This window comes from Topomyia yanbarensis, chromosome 3 (assembly GCF_030247195.1).
Source record: "Topomyia yanbarensis strain Yona2022 chromosome 3, ASM3024719v1, whole genome shotgun sequence".
NCBI classification, from domain to species: Eukaryota; Metazoa; Arthropoda; class Insecta; order Diptera; family Culicidae; genus Topomyia; species Topomyia yanbarensis.
In genome coordinates, this window is record NC_080672.1 from 247,989,232 (window position 1) to 248,011,248 (window position 22,017).

General features: G+C 35.0%; 1 protein-coding gene and 1 pseudogene across 2 annotated transcripts in view; both read right to left on the minus strand.

Annotated features, from left to right (window-relative positions):
- Positions 1–1,130: 1,130 nt before the first annotated feature.
- LOC131688630 (serine protease inhibitor 42Dd-like) overlaps positions 1,131–22,017 on the minus strand; it is a 37,476-nt gene continuing 16,589 nt past the window's right edge. The window contains exon 4 of one of the 2 annotated variants that reach the window (XM_058973032.1): positions 1,131–1,424. In XM_058973032.1, the coding sequence (XP_058829015.1) occupies positions 1,291–1,424 (134 nt within the window). In that variant the 3' untranslated portion in view covers positions 1,131–1,290. Of the gene's footprint in view, positions 1,425–13,616; positions 14,611–22,017 lie in introns of those variants that run through there. The other variant, XM_058973031.1, reaches the window with a different exon arrangement.
- On the minus strand, positions 10,665–11,363 carry LOC131692640 (small ribosomal subunit protein uS7-like; annotated as a pseudogene).

A 22,017-nucleotide genomic window follows, 5' to 3' on the forward strand; every position in this document is an offset into this window, starting at 1 on the left:
TGGAAATTCGATCAGGAGAAGAACCTGAAGCATAAGGCGTGCAAAAAATGTTTAGAGTAAATTTATAATTGTTTAAATGTTATGGATTCTCCACTGCGGACCCAGTTTATTAACTGATTAAAAATATAAATGAGAGTATTTGGATAAAAAGTGCGAAGTTAAGTTGAATACATACAAAAACTAGTGGTCAGCATTCCAATACGATTCAAAACTGTAATTACTAACAAAAGCTACCACATTGAATATTTATTATAGAAATTTCAATTGATTTTTTTTTTAAATATGTGTGCTGTACGAATATGAGATTGAGTGTATATTTGACTATATTTAGAATTGTGATTATTTTTGAAAAAATGAGTATTTGTAGTACAAAAATAATTATTCTATCTTCCTTATGATGTCTAGTAAACTATTTTTACATAAATAAAATGTCTCGTAAACTATTTTTTTACTTTTAAACTGCATATAACCAAAAATAAGATTGTGTTACTGTATAGCCGATTTACCAACCAATCTTTTCGCAATTTTAGTTGATGGGTAGACGAGCTAAAATAAATACATATACCAAACACCTTATAAAACTTTAGTTTCGTTGCGATATAGCCGATTTACCAATTACTCTAAAGTGTCGCAATAATTGGCGACACACCCTTTATGCCAGTGATTCTATTCTCGTTCGTTGGCGCGTAAAAAACGTTTCTCGTTCACGCGAAATAGCGAGAACATAGTCCATGCCCTTCGAGCATTCACACACGCCTGTGCTCTTCAATGCATTTCTCGTTTGCGAGGAAACACAGCAGACGAGCTTCGCGAGCAAAGCTTCCTGGAATTGCTACCTACTAGATGAAAGCTTGGCTTTCTCGCGAGCATTCCCGCTCGCGGTTTTGATTCACCCGGGCGCGAACGATGAAGAACGCTAGGCACGCTATTCGTACACGCCCGTGAACGAACGGGTTTGATGTGCTTCTCGCTCGTTTCGCAACACTGCTTTATGTTCAGTACCAACCAAGTCTTGTTGTCAACTATGGATAATCGGATCTCTAGCTACATTGATTTCTTAGTGTTGATTTTTTGATTATTTTTATTCAGTATAAAATGTTGAATACAAATTTTGAATAATATAGGATATAAATGTGTTTGGTTTTACGTTTGGGATATCGCTTGAACTTATCGTTAACCCTCTATACGATTGAACCTAAGGACTTGGAGAACGAGGCTTTGTTTCAAAATGTTTGAAGGATGATCGTTATAGTAGACAAACTGTACTGCATTATTCTCTTTCTTCCGTTTTTAATATTTCGGATTCAGGATATGTCCGTTGAAAATGATTAAATTGTGTTGTTTATTAATCAATGCGAAGTAAAATGGTCGATCTACAGCAAAATTGATGGGTTCGATGTAGCACGTGGCCATTATTGTCATTCCTGGAATCAGGTAAAGTGAAAATGAAAAAAAAAAAAATTAAAAAAAAAGATATGCAAATAGTGCCTAACACTAATAGAAACCATTCAAGAAATAGATCATACTAATTTAGCAAACATACATTCTTTCCCTCCTATGTCATTAATTTTTGTATTTTTTCATCTCTCTCTCTCTCTGGTGAGTAAGTAGAGTAACATTTTTTTTTATTATTTCTTCGGTAAATTCGTTTCAGATTATTTCGTCTCCTTTCATGGATACATTTTTCATGAACACTCGCCCTAAGCGCTAGTTGCTAGTGATTTTGCACGATCGTGGGCCCTATTCTCTCAGTCACGTCACCTAGTGACTAGAGTAAATTTTGCTCTAGTCCCTACGTGACGTGACTGTGAAAATAGGGCCCCGTGTATTATTCACCTGAAAATCATTCCTCAGAGTTCACCAGCCCCTCTGTATCATTCCTCAGAATTTCTTTCCATATTCAGCAATCAAAGTTTAATTATACTTATTCAGCCAAAATCGTGATAGTGGTGCGATGATACATGAATTAATATACATCAATCGATTGCAAATGACGTAGGTTACAATTAACTTTTGTGAAATTAATAGAAAGCGCCTCATAATACATATTTATACATGAATTTGTAGCCAACATTAATCGCATAGATACATATGTATGTCATCCCTTTAAATTCAAAGTTATTGGTTGATTAAATGTTTACCGCGCTTGCTTTCCACGATGCACTAATATCAGTGTTGTCGTGTATTTAAGATGCTCTAAAATAATCATAATGACGGCATGTCAGCATTTTATTAGTCTACATAGAGATGCTCAAACGACAATAAGTGTTTTTACAACTTTTGATTTGATTTGGGTGCATAATTGACTACAGGATATTTCTGTTTATTAAAGTGATTGCATTCTTTGATTAAAGTCCTACTAAGTTCATAGATGAATTTGGTTCAATTTTGTTTCGTATTTTTTTAATACGATGCGTAATGGACAATGACGCGTTGGGGCAAAACCGACATCTAAATAGTGGGGTAAAACAGACCACCTTTTTGTTAAGAAAATGCTTATCAAAAATATTTTTATTATTATTTTAGCACAATTGCAATTGCTCCGATGTAAATGGGAATATTTTTACGTGATTTTGACATTGAATTCCATTTTCTTCATGTTTCAATTCAGTAACATAACATTCATTGATTTATCATTGAAAAACCGATTTAATCCACCTATCAGTGAGATGAGACATTTCTTACACATATCATATATCATACATAGTATTATTCATTACTTTTTCGATCACACGCTAAGTTTACAAGCAACTAAATGTGAGATAAGCACAGTTTCGAGTCCTTCGCGAATAACGCTTCGAATAAACTGAATAAATTGAAGAAAAATTATAAAACAAATAAAAATTTAAAATAATTATGGAGCAAAAAAAATAAAAAAGGTATTTATAAAATGGATAGAATAATTAACATAAATCAAATTAATAAAATAAATAAATCAAATTAGCTCAAATGAAAATTACACAATATTAAAAAAGTTATGAAATTTAGAGAGTAAATTAAATTGTTTCAAGATAACAAACTGTCATACAATAGCAAAGAGAACTGACTAAACCGAATTGATAAAATGAAAAAAAACTGAATAAAATATGTGAACTGGGAAAACTAACCATTTATACAAAGAGGGTTATATACAAAGTTGGAACTCAAAAAATCGAAAAAAAATTTATTAAATATTCTAAAAGTACATCCTTTTGAAAATATCTGTGCGAAATTTCATCCAGATCGGAGCACCAGATTTCAAACTACAGCCGTTCGCAGCCAAAAGGTTCTTCCGCGAGTGAAGTTAACACAAAACTTTAAACGCAATTATCTCGGAACTAAGTTTTTTGGAAAGTGCCGTTGCGGTGAACGTGATATCTCAAAAACTATTCATCCGATCTTAATATTTTTTTTGAGTTGTTTGTATTAATATTGTCGTGTACTTGAACGGTTCCTTTTTCATCCAAAATTTTTCAATTCTTCGCAGTGAATTTTTGTTTAAAATTTTAAACACCAAAAAAACTCATTTTTTTGGTTAAAATGTTTTTTTTATCGGAATTTTTTTTTATTGGGGAACCGATCCGTTCAAGTACACCACAATACATTTTTCTTCAATAATCTTCTTACTTTTTTGATTTCTATTGAGCGGTTCGGCTTGCAGAGGCGTTCACCGCAAACCTCTGCTAAAAATCATGCTTCGGGGGATAGGCCATAACTTCACCAACCTTGAATATATTTTTTTAATTCAATTTGTTTTTTCGAACTTCGATAGTACTACTAACGAACTGTCTTTCGCTTTTTCAAATAAAATAGCATAAAACACTTTAACAAAATCACTAACTTAGCACACTTTTTCGCCACCACTTTGTATGTAACCCCTTAATAAAATGATTAAAATAAGTAAAACGAATAATATGAATAAAACCATAAAAATAATAGAATAATAATAAGAATAATAAGATAAATAATAGGATAAAATTAACTCTTTCATACCTAATATTTTTGTAGCACATATAGGGTTCCAAAACCGTTTTTCTTAAAAGTGTTAGAGTAAAGAAACATTCTTTTTTGATCAAGATAGATGCTTCTCTAGCGGTGATAGAAGCTGCTGAATTTTTACATACCAATCCTTAATACACATCTCCTGCAAAGTTTTCAATAGTTCGATTGGGCAGAAAAGGTAGCCGAAAGCTACCTCTAAATTGATAAGATTTATCAGTTTCAAAAATATTTGAAGACAACGAAGATATATCAAAATATAATTTTTCACCGATAACTGAAAATGTCTCTGGCAGCACTGCTCCAGTGGAATCCAATCAGAGCAACTGCAATAACTTCAGTTTAATGGTAATAGTCACAATTATTGGTTTCACTTTTTAGTGGAGAAATCTTGTCTAACCCCAAAGTTTGAATTAGCTATTTGAAAAAGTTGTTGTTCATAAATAATAGGATAAACAGAGGGTTAATAATATCAATAAAATGAATGAAATGAATAAAACAAACAAAAGGAATAATTTATTTACAATAAAATGTTTTCTGTCTATACATTTTAATATTTTTTCATTTTGTTTGATTTTAAGCAGTTAAATTATTAAAATGAAAAATCAGCGATATTAAAAAGTAATAGAAGAAATTATATTGTGTCTAATTAATGTTATAGATGTCAAATTAGTCAGATTATAAAAATGAATAAAAGTGTAAACCGGAAAAATATTATAAAATTGCATAACACGAAAAAAGTAAGTAAAACAAGTAAAATGAATGATTCGAATAAGATGCATGAGATTATAAACTGATCGGAATGCATACAAAGAATGAAATGAATACAATAGATAATATTAGGTCAAATAAACAAAACGAATAAAAACTATGCTAAATGAAAAAAATCATTAAAATGAAAAGATCATACCTATATTTAAAATTAGTCAAATATTTCAAATGCAAAAAATAAACAAAACGAATATAATCAATGAAATGACTGAACTTGGGAAATGAGTATATAGAATAAAATTTATAGAAAGTTATTTAAATAAAGTAAATGAATAAAACGAATTTCACGAATTCCAAAACCAATGTTTCAGAGTATTCTGAAATGTTTTTGAAAATCCCATTGCAAGGAGCACGTTTTCATTCTTCTTTTCTTGACGGCGTTTTTAGGATTATCTGGTATTTCTACTTTATTCATAGGCCTTAATTAGTCATTAGGAAATCTAGAAATCAGGAATTTGTTTTGGGATTAAAAGATATCTTTTTGGTCACAAATACCTGAATTGTTTTGTTCGGAATTCTCGCTCTAGAGATATGGGTTAATGAGTCCTATACAAAACAATACCATTGCAAAGAAATGGTTCAAACTACCAGAATAAGTATTTAAATTCATCGAAAAGCCAGTTAGTAATAAAAGTGCCTCTGGACTGCTTTGAGACACAAACATTCTTGAAATTACATGTCGTATTTTTTCGTAAATAAATGTGCTTTTTGTCACATTGATTATGAAAAATGTATATCGGGGTTTTCAGTACAACTCAGTGTCAGTTGTAGTTACACAGTAATATGTGTGACATAAAAACAGTGAGATCAACTATCTGTCCAATGCATAAACTCTGATTGTAATCCTCGCTAATTGACCTGTAGAACTTGGAGCACTCAAACGAAACGTCCATGGAATTATTCAATACCTCTACTAATTTTGGCATTGAAGCTTCAATTGAAGTGTTCTCAGCATAAGGCAAATTTGGGCAATTGAAACCATCGCTATAAGTTAAAAGCTTCATTTAACTTGCACTTTGGGCACCATTTTTTCCCGGATCTAATTTGTGCATATTTTTGGAATTTGATCAGTTATTTTTCTTAATCCTCCAGTGCTCGCGCCGTTGTATTTAGTGCAACACCTTCAGAAACTCTATCGAAATCTTCTTTCAGCTCCAACGGATACTCATTCGGGAAGCCATTCACGCAAGTGCCGGAGGGTTAAAAGTGCATACCAATACAATGAATATGTATTTTAAATAATATCCACCCAAATCAGGTATTTTTAATTTTCAAATGACATATTTGAACATTAGTTTCATTCAAAATTCAATAAAAAATCGAAAAGTTTAAAAAAATGCACGTGGGATATCTCTTTTCAAAATTTTTGTCTTCAAGCAACCATATTACCCAATTTCAAATACCCAAGGATATTTTTAATTAAAATTAAATTGGAGTAGATTTAATTTTCGGCTTTTGGTCACATGACTCTCCTTAGTGCAACGTTTCGAAAGAAATAGCCCTTTATCTTCAGAGCAAAGCAGGGTTTAAACATAAATTAATTATAGTTTTCTCATAATACAAATATTTTGCAAATTTTACCAGGACCACAAATATTTTCTTTTTCAAGTAGAATGTAATATTTAGTTTGTTTCCGTAAGTGGCTCTGTTCTACACTAAAATGGAAAACTATTTATAAGGAAACATAAGATCAGGTTTGTTTTCTTTAACCTGCACAAACACATCGCAATATATACTAACAAATATTTCAGATTAGTTGAAGATCTTATGATACACACTTGCCTTTATGTTATGTTCACATTACCACTGATATCAAGTGATATGCGAATTACCGTGATATCCGGTGATATTACGAATCATATCACTTGATATCCCATACAACAAAATGTCATCTCATATCATCATTCTTGTGTGATATCCGGGATATCATGAACGAAATCAAGTCAAATTGTGAAAAGTAGTGACTGGCAACACGGATAGCGGCATTGAACGCACTCTTTCATTAATGTCATTTTGAAAGTTTAGTGAATCGCAGCAAGCGACTACATAATAAAAACAATAACAAAATGGTAACCAAGACAAAAGTTTTCTGCAATTTTTAGTTATTGGGACTTTCATCATTGACTCAGGTAACTGAAGTTAATTTTCACTTTGTGCTGCAATAACCGGAGCAAAGGTAATCACGAATACCCGCTCGTCTAACACACAGCTGCAATCGACGAATATGAACGAACAACAGGTACCTGTTCCTGCTGGAACGCCCGACGAAGCTGACGAAGACGTTCATTCTAGCGCCAACTCCGGCTCAGCTGAGCAATGCGCACCAGTAGCAGCAGTAACAGCGGTTCAAACAATTCATCTGGTGGTCTGCAAACTAACGTCGGCGGTAATCGGGACGACGCAACAATCGACCATAATCGCTAATGCCATCCGCACTGCCAACACCCACGTCATATTTGATTGATGAATTTCAGAGTCCACATATTTCGCCAACTATCAAAACAAAAAATGTCTTCAAGAGGGTCAAACCGGATGATATGGATAATGTGCTAAAGCAGGTGAATTTCGAGAAGAAATCCAAAACACTACCCCAGTCCAAACCATAGGACTGCCAGTCGCCCTGTGCAATCTTAGTACCATCGTCTCCCCGAGTGTTCACTCAAAATCACCGTAAGAAACAGTCTCAGCAACAACTTAAAACACTGATTTATGCCTTTCTAGCTGTGGACGTCTTCAGCACCAGAAACCTCAGCAATAGCAGCAGCAGCTACAGCATCATCCATCACCGCACCTCACATCGGATGGCAGAGCACCACTATCCTCTACAGTAGCGCCATCCAGTTCCTACCTCAAGCTACATCAACATGGAACAGTACAAAGTTTTCTGTCTTAGACATGTCCGGCAGACAATGCAAACCGCTCGCCTCGGACGCCCAAAACGCCGTCTACTCGGTCGGTTAATTTCTCCGAGAAGGATCACCGACAGATTTTCGATCAACGACGTAATCTAGTGCAGCAACTGTCAAGGAACATGACATGTTCCCATTAACTCAGGCGACCAATAACATTCTGCTGGCCCACAGCGACATCTTCACAAACAAGCAAAACTTGCAGTTAAAGATCTGCGAGGTCTGAGAAAAGTCATGGGCCAACGGTCCTGCTTTACGCCGCATTCGGGCGGGATGATAACGCCAACCGATCTTGGTGCTAATAAGTGCAAGAGTATATAGATAGCTATACGCTGCTATCCGTTCCGGATGTTATTTCTTTTTTGTTATTCATGGCTGAATCTTAAAAATCTCAGCACCAAGACGCTGAATCATATCTTTTGTTTATTCTGATGCTCTTCATGAATTGTATAATGCGAGAAAAAATTGAAGACTGACTATAAAAAATCTTGATAGGAACAAAATACTGACTAGATCGGCACTAAAAGATGCTGTTCAACTAATTTTCAGTAGTTATGTATAGAGAGATCGCATATTATTTATATTAAATGAACAACTTACTAATTGTTTATATACTCCAAAGGTTTGATGATAGCATATTATTATGATTCAGTTTTGAAGAGGTTTAAGCTGAGGAAATAAAAACTAAAACTTAAAAAAAGCATAGTACTGCTGTATCTGGACCAGGCATTGCATTTATCGCTCATATGAGTAAATGCGCCCGGATAGTTTGCTACTGCGACAATAAAAACTCACATTTTCACACGAAAAGTTATTGGCACTCACACAACTTCTCCGGATAAATACAACGTGTTATTTCTCCGGATAAATAAAACAGCCGGAGAATGAGTGAATGAGTTTTTCACGGTATCTTTTCTTCGCTCGCTGCTTTCCTGTCGTTATTCCAAAACACGAAAAAACAAGTCTATCATTTTTCTTTGCCGCTTTTCTTTGTAATTAAGTGTATTTTTTAAGTTTCTATTGATTTCCACGAAATTAAAAGTTTATCACCTTCTCCGGTGAGAAGGAAAAAGTCAAATAAATTTTATCCGGAAAATCATTCTCATGCTATTTGTGGAGACGGAGAATTTTGCGACTCATCTTATCTCGGAAAAGTTGGACATCCGATAAGCTTCTTTTCGCGTGAGTGAGAGAGAATTACAATGCCTGATCTGGACGCTTTAACAAGATTCGGTTCTAGTAAGAATAGACAGCAATAATGTTTGTTGAATCAAGTTTATGTGCAATATAAGTAGTATGTACGAACTGGACTTGGATAGTTCTAATAAAAGCGTAATTTAGCTTCAGTTCGAAATAGCACTATACTAGTCCGAGAAAGTGATAGTATTTGAAACTGTGACATTACAGATTGCTTAAAATGAAGAAATCTACGATAATTGCTATGGACAATGACGTAACTTGTATCTTTTATAATCTCTCGACTATCATGTTTTGCTTGTCACACTAGTACATGAAAGATCCCAACAAAAGATTAAAAATACAATATTATTTTTGATAATAGTTGTAAGTGAAAGAAAACCAAACCCGAAACATTTAAATTATAAAGAATTAGTGCAAAATATTCCCTGGCATAGCCGCCTATTTCCAGAACGGTTACTAGAGTTGGTCTGGTTTATTATTTTACAAATATTTATTTTTCTGTATGTTCTCTGTGGTATTATTTCTTCACAGATATTAGGTTTAGTGCTATTGTTAGGCTCTAGAAAAACATGGATGCATCTTCAATAACATTCTCTCATAGAGATTCTCCAAATGCAATTTTTTTAAGTTTGGTATGTATCATTTGCGTGGTTTGTCAAACATACTGTTTAGATGTTGCACTGGTTCTTTAGTCCGAGCGGTAAAACACTGGTCCGGGTAAATGTTCAAACCCCGTTAGAATATTGAACGGACTTTACCAAGTACTTTCACCGTGAAATAGTAACTTGGATGTGACTAGGTGCGAAATAACACAATGCACGTTGTATCCGAAACACCACGTACTAAATATAAATTTATTGCTCGCAATCTTAATAACTAGTCACATGTATAAAATAATATAAAATTTCGCTTTCGTTGCACACACTGTAGGCAAATGTAGCTGACTGGTGCCTGTAGCTTCGACGCTGTCCCTTTTTTAACTGTAGCAATTGAAGACGCTCACCGAGCGCGGGAAAGAAAAAGCTCGCAGCTGTGAATATAGTGTGTGTTATCAGTTGCCGATAACGAGGGTTATCTCGATGGTGGGTTACACACGAACACATACCACTCTAAGAAATCTTCGATTCCAAAATGACCGGGATATTATCAGCAAAAAATCGTGATTCCCGGATTTTTTTCAACATCTCAAAATTAAATTTCGCGTTACCTTCGTATGTAGAAACGTAAAAGTTTCTCCTTCTTCCTTATTTTTTCATGTCATTGTCATGGATATCCCACATCTTAGATTTGCAAGGGTAGATCTTGGGTAATCATGAAATTATTATCTGACTACCGGCTCCGGAGGTCCACTAAATATCCATATGAAACGAAACAATACAAATTACTTAATCTTCCCAGTTTGACAAGTTTGCGTTATTGGTGGTTATTAAATCCAAAAACGGCCGGCCTCAGTTGTTGGGTATGTGTAGAAATAATTATTTTACATTCATAATTAGTCACAAAAGTTCGAAAAATTTCAACACTTAGTAGAATGAAAATATATTGGGCAACTGCCTTTTAATCAGAGTATAGTATTGGCGAACCACTTTGAGCTGCCTAATGGGAAGGTATATTTCTGAAAACTCGAAATATTCAGTGAACATCGTTTCCTGAATGTAGCGCACAAACAAAATTTCTAATTCACTGTAAGAAACAGATATTAAAATAATATAAACGAGGAAATAACTTCCTCCATTGCATCGTGAATTTTCTGAAAATTATTCATGCATGCACTAACTTAAAATTTTTGAAACTTCAGATGTCAATTCAAACGATATCTAGCGTGAATGAAAATAATAAAACAAGCGATGCTTCGTCTGAAAATCGGAGGAAGCTGTATCGCCCCGCGGTCACACATGTGTTAGACTTGGTGATACGCTGCAGGTTGTTTTTCTTACTGATGGCGTACTAGCTGGAGGAACCCTTAGCAGCGTTAAACAACTCATCAGCCAAGCATTCGGTAATAGGCTTGATGTTGCGGAATGCAGCCCACAAGCACCAGTGTACGGAAGCCAGATAGCCTGATTCAGGCGACGCAGTGGGGAATCATCAACGGCCTGGCGACACACAGTATCGACACGACCAATACGGGTCGAATCTTCACGTGGCCCCGAGTTGATTATGGCCTGCACCACAATCTGCAGCGGATTTTCCGTGGTTAGCAGATGCATTATTTCGAATGCATAGCACACGATTCGGTCAGCTTTTAATTTTTTCCGTTGTTGCGACTCTTCATCATCCACGAATCGGTGAGACGCTCAACAATTGGGTGCTATGCTTTTCGGAACCGTTAAGTGGCGTACCGAACAACCGAATTAGGAAGATACTTGGCGTGTTTCTCCTTCACTGCGAAATAATCCGATACAAAATTTCCGAAATGTGAATCTCATTGCTGCTCCAGCGACCGAATAGCCTGATGTAAAGGAGTTCCGCTGGCTGGAAGACCTCGATTGAATAATCGTACATTCAATACAATAGTAAAGTTGTTTATTTTAAAAACCTTTTGTGGGCTCTTGTCCATATTTTTCGTATCGCACGGGATCAATAAAACGTTTGATGTAATTATTCCTTCTGTTGGACCGCTATTTTACAATTTTAAGAATGCAATTCAGTATGACATTGATGACAATCGAGTTGTCAATTCAAATGTCAAACGATATCATCTCGCATAAATGTGAACACTTTGATGTGATATCCATATCATCTCGGTATATCACGTGATATCAGTGCTAATGTGAACATAGTAGAGCATGTTCAGGAGTGTTTTAGTTCTAGATTCATAATTTTGACAGTTCTATAAAATAAAACTGAAAATTTTAAAACTAGAACTCGCTGTCCCCAGCAGTAGTTTCAGCGGATGTTCTATTCAGTTTAAAATTCATGTCTCGCCATGCCTTCAGCGTTACTGCATTCAAATTCATTTTTCCCCAGTCTATCGGGTCTAAGCGTCTGTGCTGAAAACTTTGCATGTATTTAAAACACAGTTCTAAGCGTGTTTTAAAATTAGCAACAAATAGAACGGCGTCTTATAACAGTTTTAAATTTTAAAACAAAACTGTTCGAAATTATAAAACAAGACGCACTGCTGGGGATGTGAATGTTTCAGTTCCAGTTCTACTTTGAAACTCCTATACAAAATAAAATGCTCCTGAACATGCCCTTAGAAATGCATTTGGAAATAGCAGAATAGATCTGAGTGGTCACAGTTGCCACGAGCACAATGGGGGAGAGATCGAAGGTAAGGGGGGACAAGTGAGGAATGGTAAATGATGGTTAGAGCTGTGGCATTATTTTTGTATGTAGGGCGAAATTTTAATTCCTCACATCTTTATTACACATAATGCGACTGATAATTTTTACGCCATAAATAGTATAACATAAATCTGGCAAAGGAAGATAAATTTTCACTAGAATTTTGTTATTCAAAAAGTTGCTCTCGGTGATGCTAGGAGAATTACTTGGTGATCTGTGCATTCATATACCATCCAACGCTTATCTCACGAGTGAGCGCATTGCTCAATCCAACGGGTAAATACATCAACTCTGGACAAATTTGTACTTTGAAATGAATTTACACATTGTTTTGTCTTTGAAATGAACTTGCGTATTAAGTTTTGAGAAATAGTTAATTACTTATTAAGTAAATTCACAAAATATTTTTGGAATCAAATTCCTTGAATCACGCAGATGTATTTTCATACCCGGATATTCAAAATCGGTATAGTTTCGACCCTAAAACACCAGTAAAGCAATACTCTGTATGAAACGGTCTCATTTTTATTTAGTTAGTGGAAATTGGTAAACGGAATGGAAATGCAAATACAAAATGTTTCATATCTCCGCCGCTCGTGAACGGATTTTGACAATCTATAGCAATCTATAGCTTGATAGAAAGGTATTTTAAGCTTTACATTTATATAAAGTATGCGCGATGTAATTGCTTTGTCCGAAAGTTATTTGCTTAAAACCCTTTGCGTTTTGACAAAATCACTCATATCTCAGAAACAACGTAGCGAAAAACAAAAATAATGGTGTCAAATGGCAACGTTAGGCCTTTCATTTGAAACTAATTTCGTTAAGATCGGTTCAGCGGTTGCTGAGATAATTACATGACATTAGTACACATACATACACCACACACACACATGCAGACATTGTCCCAATTTGTCGAGCTGAGTCGATTGGTATATGAGCCTCGGCCCTCCGGGCCTCGCAAAAAGTTTTCAAAGTTTGAGTGAATTCTATACATTTCTTTTGTAAGAAATGTAAAACCATTAAATTCGGGTAATATCTGTACTAAATCAACCAAAAACATAGACGGTCGGGTTTACCCCATCATTTTTGAAAAAAACGGCAAAAATGAACTTTTTCGCAAAACTCTAGTATCTCAAAATTTACCCAAGATATGAATGAAATGCTATACATAGAAATTTGCGAAGGAGTCACTAAATTTGGTACATAAAACGACTTGATCCGATGTAAAATGAGCATTTTACAGCCAGAACCATTCACTAGGTCAGATTTGCCCCATCTTACCCTACTTATGCTAAACAACCTTTAAAACTTTGGTTTCATTTCGATAATTATAGTCGATTCACCAACCAATCTAAAGTGACGCAATAATTGACGACTCACCGTTTATGTTCAGTATCCGGTCTTGTTGTCAACTGTGGATAATCGGATCATTAAATACATTGATTTCTTAGTTTTGATTTTGTGATAATTTTTATTCAGAATAAAATATATAGTATGTTGAATACAAATTTCGAATACTAGAAGAAATAAGCGTGTTTGGTTTTATGTTTTGGATATCGCTTGCACCTATCGTCAACCCTCTACACAATTGGTCAAGAGCTGAGACGGGACGTGCGGCTAGGAAAAAAACTAACGTAAAATCGAAGACTACATATTAAGAAGACTGATATCTCTTTACTTCCTCCATACAAACGAGAAGCGACAGAGGTTACAACGCCTCTATTGGAGGAAGGTAGAAAGCTTAATGTAAAAGTGTATATGAAGACTTTTTTTCAATAGGCCCAATCTGCAAAAGAGAGCCTCTCTTTGTTTACTTTCTCTTCCGCGAATTACTCGCTCACCTGTCCAATTACCCATCAACTGTATGCATTAAAAGCTAGTAAAAACCTTGGTCTTTCGAAACATACTGATAAATGCTTAAAAAGTTTTATGGTTTTGCAGTAATAATCGAAAGCGAAAGCAAAAAAAAGAGGGCTCTCATTTGCAGATTGGACCTATTGAAAAAAAAGTCTTCATATATACCCGCAAGTGGCGTTGCTGTTACTGTCTCCTGATTCTGGCCAGAGTTGCCAGTCTTCTTGATATGAAGTCTTCGGTAAAATGCAGCTATAGGGAACAGTCATATGCAGCCAGTTCATTTAAAATATGTGAGGCATAAAGTACGAACGATTAAATTAACAGAACAAAAAAAAAAAGAAAACATCTATCCGCTGGTCCCGTCCCCTGGTCAAGAGGACTTCGAGAACGAGGTTTTGTTAAAAAATGTTTGAAGGGTGGTGGTTATGGTAGTCAGGCTGAACTGTTTTGTTCTCTTCGTTCCGTTGTTAATACTTCGGATTCAGGATATGTCCGTTGAAAATGATTAGATTGTGTTGTTTATTAATCAATGCGAAATAAAATGGTCGATCAACAGCAAAACTTAGGGGTTCGATGTAGCACATGGCCATTGCTATCATTCCTGAAATTATGTGAAATGAAAATGAAAACAGATTATTAGAAAAAGATTTGCAAATAGTGCTCAACACTAATAGAATCCATTTATGAAATCCACATTAACTTTTGAATAGGACTAATAAGATTTGTAAACAAATTTTTGTTTTGCTGATTTCTCTTAATGTGCTATAATTTCAACACAGGGTAAAGAAGTAGGTTAATGTGTATTTCTCTTAAAATTACCATCGGCCGCGGAATATGAGCGAAACGAGTTTGTTTACAAAAATCTCTTTAACCCTTTTGAAGAATTAATATCGAAATAGGTCTCGCAAATTCGACAAACATTTACATTCCTTCCCCCTGTGTCATTCATTATTTTTTGGATTTTTCATTTCTCCCTCTGACCGCACAGTGGGACGAGCCCGGACTTAAGTCCATATATGAAGGTTATGCGATATTCTTGCTAATATTTTTGTCGTATCAGCTGAGCCATCAGAGACATTTTTGTAAGATTTTAAGGGGGGGGGGGGGATAAGGGTTTCAAGTAGTAAAATAAATCACTTTTCTGCGAATTTTTTTTACTAATTTGGGTAAAGTGAATTGACCAAAACTTGTGTTGTGTGTTATAATGTATCATTTCAATAACATTCTGTAATTTTTTCATGCAAAAATATCCACAAGCGACTCGGTGATGAAGTTTTTTGGAGAACGTCTCCGGAAAAAACACGATTTGCGGTGTTACCTGCCATTCAAAAACTACTTAACCGAGCTATTTCAAATTTTGCATACACATTCTATGTGAAAAATACCTAACCTCTACGTTGAATTTTTCGGATAATTTTTCGAATGAGGGGGTTTCCTAAGGCAGTTTTTGTGTTCGTTTTGTCGGCTACTGCTGAGATGCTTTGGAAGGGACCATGTCCGGCGACGAAACACCAGAGCCGGCATATCTGTTGGAGCCGATAAAAGCCAGCATAGTGTTTAATAGTGCCATCACCATTGATCCTGCTGTCGTGTCGGCGTCGATTGTGATTGGATGCTACGTGCCAATGAAGATTTTGAAGACGATATGGTAGCTGCAAACGGCCACTACCGCTGCCGTGCGGGAGCACTCCGGCGAAACGCTACTATCAGTGTTGCACACTGCAATCGCATCGGGTCTAAGGGCGGCCCAGTGCCAGTCACCCCTCCTCCTCTGTTGCCAACAAGGTGGCAGCAGAACCTGCCACTATCACTGATAAGTCATCGAAGGATCTCGAGGATTCACACACGGGCGACTTGACCACCGTTCTCCGGTGGTTATTCACTGGCTAGTAGCCTGGCCCAAAATACCTTAAATCTCGAAATCAAAACTTTGCACCTAAATTTGATAGTTTGGGTGGCTAATAAGCTTCCCTAAAAATTTCAGCTCATTTGGTACACTGGAAGTGGTTCCGCAAACGGCTCAAAGTTTGTATGGGAAAAATTGACCAAATGTATGGAGAAACGCATCAGTTTTACATTTTCAAATCTAGGTGGCGCTGTAATCGATCAATGTTTCTCGTGAGAAAAATAAAAAATGAATCCTCTTGTAACAACAAATCGACTCGTGAAGAATGCAAGTCAATCCAACTAGAACTGACAAAGTTATAAGCGCGCAAAGTTGATGGTGTCACGGATTGTAATTGGGGTGGCTCTGTCGAAAATGAAAAAAGCGGCTTATGATGAACACACGATTTGCATGAGGTAACTACATGAAACTTTTAATAACACGAAATGCTGACCATTTGGAAGGGTAGTGTCTTCGGCAAACTAGATAAGAATGTCAAGGGCTTTCCGATAAAGAACAGGCTAATGCAGAATTATCCCACTAGATGGCGCTATGGAGTATGCAAATGATCTATAGTTAACTTACATATTGGGTCATATCTCATGATCGGAAACACTTAGCGGGGTGGACGCTTCGACAAAGTAAATCCTAAGATCCAGGGCTTTCCGACTTCCACTGGGTGGCGCTAGAGTGCCTGAGCATTTCCTATAATTTAATATTGGGTCATATATCGTGAGTGAAAACACTTGACGGAATAAAGTCTTCGGCAAAGTTGACTATATAAAATTAAGGGCTTTCCAACGGAGAACAGTTTTATTTGAAATTCTTCCCCTGTGACGCTAAGACTTATAAAAATGTCCTATTCTGTTTTTATTAGGTTATGCTACGTAACCCTAAACACTTGACGGCGCGAATTCTTTATAAATACAAGTCTTTATAAATACAATTCGGGTTAATGAGATTTTTTTCGCCTTGTTGCTATTATCATCCTACTATACGCCTTGTTGCTATTAATACCCTACTAATACCCTAATCCGTTGGTTAGAGCAGCGTCTGCTATCTTTATTCAACGCATTGGCTCAAATGCAAGGGCGATAATTGCGAATTAAGACTTTTTCATGGTTTAACACTCCTTCGTCATTATCAACAGCTCGAGATGATATGTGCTTGAGTACAAAATTACTTATTTTAAGAAAAATTTATGTCGGAAATTCCGTGTTATTTGAGAAAGCCACGCAAGTTTTTTTTAAATAAGCAAATTTGTTGAAGTTTTGGATTTTTTAATGGCTCCTCCAATTTATTCCGTCAAGTGTTTCCATTCACGAGATATGACCCAATATTAAATGTATAGGAAATTCTCAGGCACTCTAGCGCCACCCAGTGGAAGAATTCTTAATTAAAATGTGCTCGGTCGGAAAGCCCTGGATCTTATGATTTACTTTGTCGAAACGTCCACCCCGCTAAGTGTTTCCGATCATGAGATATGACCCAATATATAAGTTAACTATAGATCATTTGCATATTCCCTAGTGCTACCTAGTGGGATAATTCTGCATTGGCCTGTTCTTTATCGGAAAGCCCTTGACATTCTGATCCAGTTTGCCGAAGATACTATCCTTCCAAATGGTCAGCATTTCGTGTTATTAAAGGTTGAAATTCATGTAGTTACCTCATGCAAATCGTGTGTTCATCATAAGCTGCTTTTTTCACTTTCGACAGAGCCACCCCAACTACAACCCATGACACCATCAACTTCGCGCGCTTATAACTTTGTCAGTTCTAGTTGGATTGATTTGCAGTCTTCACGAGTTGATTTGTTGTTACAAGAGGATTCTTCATTTTTCTCACGAAAAATATCGATCGGTTACAGCGCCACCTAGATTTGGAAATGTAAAACTGATGCGTTTCTCCATACATTTGGTCAATTTTTCCCATACAAACTTTGAGCCGTTTGCGGAACCACTTCCAGTGTACCAAATGAGCTGAAATTTTCAGGGAAGCTTATTAGCCACCCAAACTATCAAATTCAGGTGCAAGGTTTGAAATTCCTCACATTGCATTTTTTCATACAACCTTGGGCCACTCTACGTGCACAGTGGTTCAGATCGCTAATTTAGGAGGAATTTTTACTTTCTGACAAATCTGTATAATTTAGCCGTATCATGTCTTAGGAAGAATTTGTGTACATCAGAAGATGCTTCTTTTTATTGGAATAGTTATTAGGGTGGTTCTAATTTATCTAAAATACGAAAATAAACTTTTTACTGATGAAAGATAGAGCTCCACAGTCTTCCACAAAGTTGTAAAGTAACTTATTTTGAATAAATTTGTTGAATATATTAAAGCTCTATCTCTTTTAGTTTTTGTTATACAAGAAATTTAAAAAAAAGATTAGGGTGTTCCTGAAAAAAACGTTTTTTTAGTATAACTTTCGTATCTTTTACTTTTTGTTAACACAACCTTTGAACAGCTTATTGAAAACTTCAAGCCGAGTATTTTTCTCCAAAACACCGAAGGTCTAACTTTTTTCTTTAAAAAGTTATGGACACTTTGCGTTAAAAAATAGCCTATTTCAAGGCTTAATTTCGCTGATGCGGGCACCTAAAAATTAATACTGTTTCAACCACATGAAAGACCATACTTTTTAGTATATTTGAGCAAAAATTGGCGAATACGATATTTTTTAAAAATTTGCAATTTAGATTTAAAGTTTGTAGTTTTGCAGATTCAACGCATTAACGCATTTACACACATATCGTTGAATTATGAAAAAAGCCACTTTCAAATGTCATTCTCTCATCACAGCAAGCTTTGCATAAGTGGAACGACTGTCAAAAAATGTTTTCTGATTTTATTCGTTTTAAATAAAACTAGTAAATATGGATATTAGTCGAAGAGAGTTGGCGAATTAGCTTATCACTGGTAAAAAGACAGATGAACAGCTTAAGTTCATTACAAGTAGTAATCCAAATGTAAAATTGAGACTTGTTAATGTTCGAAAGAAATTTTATATTTTGTTAAAACAACCTTTGAACAGCTTTTAGAAAACTTCAATCCACGTTTTTTCATAACTCTGAAAGTCTAACTTTATTCTTTCAAAAGTTATGGAAACTTTTCGCTCATAAATAGCCCTTTTTCAAATGTTATTATCTCTGATTGGGGCAAATAAAAGTAAGTTCGGATTGAACCATAGAAAAGAACATACTTTTAAGTATATTTAAGCAAAAATTGGAAAATATTATTTTTTTAAACATGTAATTTTAAATTTATTAACCAAAGTTTTAAATTTTGTCGCATAGCGACATAAAAGAAATTGCCTAAAGCCTTTGAATTTCCTTTTCTGTTTTGCTTACATATCAACAATACAGAATGTGTTCATTAAAAATAATTTGGCTATAAAAACAATTTTTGATTTATATAAGGAGAATTTATTGAATGCCAATTAATTCAAAAGTAGATGCATTGCATTTTCAGGTATATCCAGCGGTGCTCGTTGAATTCGACGTTTACATTTAAGAGAAATTATAGGATCTGATGAAACAAGAAGTCTCTTGAAAACGTCATCAAGATTGACGAGTCGATCGAATTTGCGTGCGTGGAATTCTCGTAATCTGCGAATACTTTTATTCCTGGTTTCTTGAATTTCTGCACTGCACATACCTACTGGCAGCATGTTATGGTGAATAATGCTTCCTCCATGGACCAGGAGTTTATGCACGGTTGGCGAGAGAGCGTACCAGTCATACAGGCGTACATAAAGCAATCGTGTATCTTCGGCGTAACTCCGGTAAGCATCCGCGTTGATTCCCAATTTGCTGTTGATGATTGTTAACAGCACATACATACGTTCTAGCAACATTTCGTCCAACCCGGTTTTTTTCTGCAACGACATCTCGGTTTCTGAAAAATTTTCGAGCTGTGTTACCATCGTTAGAATTTCCGCCACCTGGCAAAGGTTCGCTAATAAATTCTCCTTATATAAATCATAAATTGTTTTTATAGCCAAATTATTTTGAATGAACACATTCTGTATTGTTGATATGTAAGCAAAACAGAAAAGGAAATACAAAGGCTTTAGGCAATTTCTTTTATGTCGCTATGCGACAAAATTTAAAACTTTGGTTAATAAATTTAAAATTACATGTTTAAAAAAATAATATTTTCCAAGTTTTGCTCAAATATACTTAAAAGTATGTTCTTTTCTATGGTTCAATCCGAACTTACTTTTAATTGCCCCAATCAGAGATAATAAGATTTGAAAAAGAGCTATTCATGAGCGAAAAGTTTCCATAACTTTTGAAAGAATAAAGTTAGACTTTCAGAGTTATGAAAAAACGTGGATTGAAGTTTTCTAAAAGCTGTTCAAAGGTTGCTTTAACAAAATATAAAATTTCTTTCGAACATTAACAAGTCTCAATTTTACATTTGTATTACTACTTGTAATGAACTTAAGCTGTTCATCTGTCTTTTTACCAGTGATAAGCAAATTCGCCAACTCTCTTCGACTAATATCCATATTTACTAGTTTTATTTAAAACGAATAAAATCAGAAAACATTTTTTGACAGTCGTTTCACTTATGTAAAGCTTGCTGCGATGAGAGAATGATATTTGAAAGTGGCTTGTTTCATAATACAACGATATGTGTGTAAATGTGTTAATGCGTTGAACCTGCAAAACTACAAAATTTAAATCTAAATTGCAAATTTTTAAAATATATCGCATTCGCCAATTTTTGCTCAAATATACTAAAAAGTATGGTCTTTCATGTGGTTGAAACATTATTCAATTTTAGGCCCGCATCAGCGATATTGAGCCTTGAAATAGGCTATTTTTTAACGAAAAGTGTCCATAACTTTTTAAAGAAAAAAGTTAGACCTTCGGTGTTCTGGAGAAAAATACTCGGCTTGAAGTTTTCAATAAGCTGTTCAAAGGTTGTGTTAACAAAAAGTAAAAGATACGAAAGTTATACTAAAAAAACGTTTTTTTCAGGAACACCCTAATCTTTTTTTTAAATTTCTTGTATAACAAAAACTAAAAGAGATAGAGCTTTAATATATTCAACAAATTTATTCAAAATAAGTTACTTTACAACTTTGTGGAAGACTGTGGAGCTCTATCTTTCATCAGTAAAAAGTTTATTTTCATATTGTAGATAAATTTGAACCACCCTAATAACTATTCCAATAAAAAGAAGCATCTTCTGATGTACACAAATTCATCCTAAGACATGATACGGCTAAATTATACAGGTTTGACAGAAAGTAAAAATTCCTCCTAAATTAGCGATCTGGACCACTGTGTACTGGCTAGTACAGCTCCATGCACCACTTTTAAAACCATCCTGCATTTATTCGACGGAAATTTTTACTCGTGAAAAAAACGCGACAGTTGAAAACTCACGTCCATCCCTCACCAGAGCCTACTCGGATCTCGTTAATAGCAAAAACGATTTGGCACACGAAAATTAACATACAAAAATTTTAAGAACCACACCAAAAAATAATGAAATTTAAACGACATGTAAATCAGTACGAATGTAAACCAGGATTGAATCAAAAATTTGCTTAAAAATTAAGTTGAATTCGATGCACTCAATGGGACAATCAAAAAGCATATGATTCTAAATTTTCGTTCGTGTGATATTACATGTCATTCATTTAACTGCAATATTGGATTAAAAATACAAGTTGTGTATATTTGTGGTGGAACTTAAATTTACATTAACATTCATGCTCCAAATATTTAAAATTACAGAATACAGAATCTGTGAACGATTTCGATAAAATATATATTTTTGAGACACCCTTATGAATATTAAATGTTTATTTTTAATGTTTTAATATCAGCGAACGAATTCAGCGTAGCAAAATTTCATAAAACCGTCCTATTTGAACCGATATGGCAAAGTTTTGGCTTAAGTCCCCCTTTTGTTCTAAGGTGTGCGTGCACTGTAGCGGTGAGCACGTAGCGTAACGGTTTTTTTTTTATAATTTTTTTGGTAAACAAATGTTGTCAGGATTCGGATTATTTATTCCGAATTAAAATAAAGAGGTTGCCAATTCATGTTGTACTAAACATTGCAATCAAGTTTTTCTATTCTATTGTATTGTATTTGTGGGAC